This window comes from Myotis davidii, unplaced genomic scaffold (assembly GCF_000327345.1).
Source record: "Myotis davidii unplaced genomic scaffold, ASM32734v1 scaffold353, whole genome shotgun sequence".
Lineage (NCBI taxonomy): Eukaryota > Metazoa > Chordata > Mammalia > Chiroptera > Vespertilionidae > Myotis > Myotis davidii.
Genome location: NW_006284335.1, coordinates 203,901 through 210,159, shown reverse-complemented (window position 1 = coordinate 210,159; position 6,259 = coordinate 203,901). Strand labels below are relative to the sequence as shown.

Below are 6,259 nucleotides of genomic sequence, written 5' to 3'. Positions count from 1 at the left end.
GTGTGTGTGTGTGTGTGCATGTATGTGTGCCAGGAGTGTGTTGTGATGGGCACATGCGTTCTGGAGGGAAGCACTGTTATCAATGGTTATCTCTGGGGAGCAGGGTGGGCAGATGAGAGGAGGAGCTGGCATCTCATTCGTTATTTCCTATTTGAATTGTTCACAATGAATACCTTTCATACTTTAGAAGAGAAACACCAAATAATGCTATGTGTGGAATTCTACACACCCTGAGATGGGCCACGGGTGTCCCGCCCTGGAGCAGGAGGGCCCCGCCCCAGGCCCCACCCACCCCGCTCACCTGGTGTCTGAGAACTCGAGGCTGGTGAGGCTGAGGACCCGCCTGCGGCTGGTGCTGTAATAATAGTCCACAAACTCCTTCAGTTTCATCTTGCAGTCCTTCTGCTTGGTGACATCTGTAACGTCCACGCTCCGCTCTGGGCCTGGGGAGGCAGTAGAGGAGGGTAAATGGCCTGGCCACCCGTGAGGACGGGGCAGGACAGAGGGGGAGGCCGCTGAGGGGAGGGCTGCATGCGGAAGTTCTAATCTCTACTGCCCAGCCCTTCTGCCCTGCCCTGCCCACTGCCCCAGGCTGTTAGGAGGAACCATGGTGCTGAGGGTGGCAGTCACCACCCTCAGCTAAGGTGGGGCCAGATCAGCAATTAAAAATATAGGTAAATCTGAACTTGAGATAAGTAATAAAGACGCTTTCAGTATATATCCCAGATAAAGCATGGCCCACGCTTATACTTTAAACACTAAAAAATATCAAAAAAACTTCTGTGTTTCTAGGGTACCAACTAATTATTCTGAAAATTGATAAATAGAAGGAAAACATTTACCCCACGTTTCCTACAGTTGATGAGGAAAAGTGCAGGTAAAAATCATTGATGATGAAAAGAAAGTTCGGCACAACCAAGTCACCATTGAGGGAAATCCTTTGTAGGAGACTCACAATGAACAGAGGGAGGAAGGACAGGATTAGCCAATCCCGACTGTCCTCCACAGCTGCTCAGACCTTGCGCTAAGAGGCTGACGGACGTGTCTGTGGACAGATGTGGCTGGACTGCCTGGCTCACTGCCTAGAAGTGGGCGGCCGGGCACCGCAGGCCTCGGCTGAAGGAAGCATCCTGCTGGGAAGGCGCTGCCCACAACCTGAACGCAGGCCTGAGCAACTTCTCGCCACGTGGTGCAGGGACCCCTGGGGCAGAGGAACATGCTGCATGACGCCACAGGGAGGCCATCGGCCAAATCCCCACGGTAGGGTTTTCCTCAATTCCCACATGGGACATTTTCCAGGACCAACACCCCCATCCTTCCAACAAGGAGGATGGGAGGGGAGGGGCTGTTCTAAAAGTAAATGGACTTGAAGGGACATAAAAACCCAGGGCAGTGTGTGGTCTTGTTTGGATTCTCAAACAGCCAAACATAAAAGGCTGCTCTTGAGGCAACAGGAGAGCACTGCCGTGGGCCTGCAGTGATAAGGAGGAGTTGTCATTTGTGTTCCAGAGTGCCAGAATAGAATGTGAGGACTTTTTTTAAAATACGGTCTGTTAGAACTGTGCGCTGAAGCTGTCATGGGTGACATAGCTGATGTACCAGTTTTGCTTCAAAATACTTGGGGGGTGGGGGGAAGTAGAAGAGACAGAAAAACAGTTGAAAGTCGGTGGTTTTTGTGGTCAGTACTGGGCACATGGGGACTCACTGTTGACTCCTCTCATTTTTTTGTGGGTAAAAAGTTCCATAATAAAACAAGAAGGGAAAGAAAGACACTTACAGTAAAAGCCCAAGACCATCTCCCCATGCAGCACAGTGGTGGTGCAGGGGGCAGGGCCTAGACCAGGGGTGGGAAAACGTTTTGACTCGAGGGCCACAATGGGTTCTTAAACTGGACCGGAGGGCCGGAACAAAAGCCTGGATGGAGTGTCTGTGTGAACTAATATACATTCAAAGTAAACATCATTACATAAAAGGGCATGGTCTCTTTTTTTTAGTTTTATTCATTTCAAACGGGCCGTAGTTTGCCCACGGCTGGCCTAGACAGACACAAACCTGGGGCCGGGAGGACAGAGCGTGTAGCTCATACGTGGGAAGAGGCTAGAAAACAACGTGTGCTTGGGAGGCATCCACCAGGTGCCCTTCCAGGCCCAGAGCTGGCCATCGCCAGACTGGAAGCGTGAGCCCCTCCCTCCTGCCACAAGCTGGCTAGCCCTGGGGACCCCAGCTCCAGAGAGGGGTGTGGTCTCTGGTTTGAATACAGGCGACCTCATTTAGTCTCCATGCCAACCCCCACTGCAGGCTTTGCAGATGCAGAGGGTCAAGCTCTGGGCAATGGAGCAATTCCTCTGCAGTCCCAGTGCCTACGCCCTCACCTGTCCAGCATGTGGCCAGCGCCGGCCTGGGTATTTGCCATTTCAGGGAATCTTTGCTTCCCTCCCCACTGGCCACGCAGGCAGCCCTGTGAACATGCCAAGCCCTGGCAACCACAAGAGCCTCAGAGCCAGGGCTGTGCTGCAGTCAATGCCAGGTGTGTGCTGGCCTCTCCATGCCAGCTGCCTCACGGATGATGCCTCCGCACACACAGGCACTTCCCTGGACCCAGAGGGGTTCTGCCTGAGGGTGTCTATGTGCTGGGAACTGCTGGGGGACATGAAACTGAATTGCAGACGCATCAGCATCCCAGAGGGACCCAGGAGGGAGGTGGCCCTGGGTCATGGGAAGGTTCGTCCTGGGGCAAATGAGTGAGGCAGCCACCAGGAGAAGCTGAGAACAAAGCACAGCTGCAGGAGAAGGTCCCGTCCCGACCGAGCCCTCCTGGCATGACTGCCCTTTGGACCCAGCAGTAGCAGAACTGGCCGCTGGTAGAATCAAGGAGTCTCCAGGACAGACCCCACTTTACAGCTGGAGTAACTGAGCAGGGAAGGGGCCAGGGTCACATGCCACTCAGGTGGGACATGTGGTCTAATTCTAAAAGCTCCCAGAACAGGGACCCTGAGTCACACTCACTCAGATGGCACAGGGACACAACCAGGGCTCCAGGCCAGCAGGCCCGGGTGCCCACAGCCACATGAATGCTGGGGGGGGGGGGGGGGGGGTGGTACTTACCCACGTAGTTCTCGACATCGCTGACATAGAAGGTGGGGGCCGGGACTGCCAGGCCCAGCCCGTCTTTCTTGGGGACGAGAATGGGCTCCGTGAAGCCGTGCTCCTCCATGTAGCCCAGGGTGAGCTGGCTGCCTGGCACGCGGGCCACGACATCTTCCGCACTGTGGGGAAGTGCAGGTCAGAGGTCACATCAGGCCAGGTCCCAGCCCCTCTGCACCCTGACAGGCCTGGACAGGGCCTTAGGGCTGGAGACATAAGGCCCGTGCTCCTGCCACCCGTCTCCCATAACCCCAAGTAGAGAACACCCCACAGCACTATGCCCAGGGTCACAGGGCAGCCACAGAGGGTCCTACATACTCCTCATAGATGGAAACCTCAAGGTCTGGGAGGCCTGGCCAGCGGTGAGATGAGTGGTGAGTGGGGGGTGGGGACACATCGTACCCATCCCTCCTACCAAGGCCGAGATCCTCCCCTACCTCCCTTGTTCTCCTAGCTCCCTGCCCCAAGCCCCTTCATGGGTGAGCAGACCTTGCACAGGGTGAGTCTGGGACTGAGGATACAGCAGAGGGAGACAATGTCCTCCTCAATGATAAACTGACATACAGACCCCACATGTTCCCTATCAAAATCCCAGCTGACATCTTTGCAGAAATTGATAAGATAAACTTGGAATGTTGGATGGAAATGCAAGGTACCCAAATGACCAAATAGTCTTAAAAATGAACAGTAAAATTGGAAGACACTTCTCAACTTCAAAACTCACTAAAAAGCTATAGTATTCAAGACTGTGTGGTACAGTCATAGAAAGAATCCAGAAATAAACCCAAATATCTATGGTCAACTGTTTTTCATTAAGGTGCCAAGATAATTCAATAGAGAAAAAATATAGTAATTTCAATAAACTGTGCATGGGAGAACTGGATATCCACATGCAAAAGAATGAAGTTGGACTCTTACCCCATAACATATACAGAAGTTAACTCAAAATGAGTCGAAGACTCATATATAAAAGCTAAAACCATAAAACTTTTAGAAGAAAACATAGGCATAAATCTTCATGACCTTGAATTTAGCACTGATTTCTTAGATGAGACACCAAAAGCACAAACAACAAAAGAAAATATAGATAAATTAGACTTCATCAAAATTATAAATTTTTGTGCTTCCAAGGAGCACTATCAGGAAAGTAGAAAGACAACCCATAGAATGAGAGAAAGTATTTGGTAAGTGACGAGTATCTAGAATATGTAAAGGACTCTTACAACTCAACAATAAAGACCATGCAATTAATGGGAAGGGGTTAAAATAACATGGAACCAGACTTCTGGTTTCAAATCTCACATGTAAAGAGCCTGGAAGTTGTCACTCCTGTTCTCACAAGGAAAAAGTTGAACAAAGTGAAAACCAAAGACTTTTCGTAGATTCATCAGATAATTGAGGTTACAGGGAAAACAGTCACCCCAAAATCTGGAGAGACAGGCAAATACAGAAAATCACAGCCAAGATAACCTATTCTGAAGCAGAAGCTGAGGCAATAACTGGCAGGGGAAAGTACTTACATGGTCATTTTTGACATAGTGTGGAACTTGAGGGTGGACTAGCTTAATAGTTAAAAACTCGTGGGGCCCAGTCTCAGAGAAGACCCACACTTTCATGGATTTTACCTCCAGAAATTCTACCAGGTTCTCACAATAAAGGCCTGCCCCTGTTTCAGGCAGAGGGAGGGGAGAAGTAACTATGTTTAAATACATTCTGAGTCTTCTCCATAATAAAGTTCACCTCCAGGAGAACTTACTTTACCAGATCCTTACCTGACAGGGAGGGCAAGCGGCCAACTGTCGCCTCGCAGCATCCCTGCCTCCAGTAAGTAAAGAAAAAGAAAAGGCCAAGACATACTTCTGAAGGTGACAGCCCAGAGCCTCAGGCCCACTAAAACACTGAACTTTATCATTAAATTACAGAACACATCCCCTCTCCCCATCCTTTCCACCATACAACCGTATAATATTGAGAGAGCTGCAAGATACAGGCTATTTAAGAAGGAGTTCTTAAGGAAACCCAAGGAAAACAAAACAGGAAATAAAGGCACAAGGAAACTAGAAGAAAGTGATGCCTCTGACACCCACAACTACAGCAAACACTAACACTGATCCAGCTCCCAGTCAGGTCTCTACAAAACCTCACACGAAATGCCTCATTACCTCAGTTCCTATCACTCAGCTTTCAACAAAATATTACAGGGCATAATAAAAGGCAAGAAAACCCATAGTCTGAAGAGATAAATCAAGAATCAGAACAAGACTCAGATTAAAGCACAGTATTTGGAATTATCAGATAGGAAATTTAAAATAATTATGATTAATATGTTAGGAGCACCAACAGAAAAAGTGGAGAACATGCAAGAACAGATGGTAATGTAAACAGAGAGATGGAAACTCTAAAAATCAAAAGGAAATGCTAAGAAGTAAAGAAAACAACCAGCAGAAGTGAGGGAAGCATGCATCAGTAGACTGGACACAGCTGCAGAAAGAATCCGTAAGCTTGAAGTACGCCAACAAAAATTGCTCAACCTGAAAGGCAAAGAGATAAAAAATGGGGATACAGAATATCCAAGAAATGTTGAATAATTACAAATAGAGTAATATATGCATGATGGGAATACCTAGAAAGAAAAGAAAGAACTAAAGTAATAATGGCTGAGGATTTTCCAAAATTAATAACAGACACATAACCACAGATCCAGAAAGCTCAGACAGCACCACCAAGCAGCATAAACTAACTCTCTCTCTCTCTCTCTCTCTCTCTCTCTCTCCCCCCACAATAAATAAATAAATAAAGAAAGAAAGAAAGAATAAAAATAAATAAAACTTCACTTAGGCATGGTATATTCAAACTGCAGAAATCAAAGATAAAGAAAATATCTTGAAGAAAGCCAGATGAGAGAGAGCAACTCCTGCATGACAGCCCGAAGAGCTCGGCGGACCTGCACCCCAGTGAAATGGTGAAAACTGTTTTAAAAACTATTCCAAGCCTCTGGAATTGGTCCTAAGAGCAAACAGCAAAAGAAGAAACATCTATGCAAGAAAAATCTATGAAAGCTTGGTACAAGAATGGTAAGATTATGTGATCTTTGGCCCAAAACATGCCTTCCCTA

General features: G+C 48.2%; 1 protein-coding gene across 4 annotated transcripts in view; it reads right to left on the bottom strand.

Moving 5' to 3' along the window:
• PHF2 (PHD finger protein 2) overlaps positions 1–6,259 on the bottom strand; it is a 40,893-nt gene that overhangs the window by 26,186 nt on the left and 8,448 nt on the right. For all 4 annotated transcript variants that reach the window (XM_015569649.1, XM_006754440.2, XM_015569663.1 and 1 more), the window contains exons 3-4: positions 3,106–3,266; positions 302–443 (exon numbers count right to left, since the gene is read on the bottom strand). In XM_015569649.1, the coding sequence (XP_015425135.1) occupies positions 302–443; positions 3,106–3,266 (303 nt within the window). The remainder of the gene's footprint in view (positions 1–301; positions 444–3,105; positions 3,267–6,259) is intronic.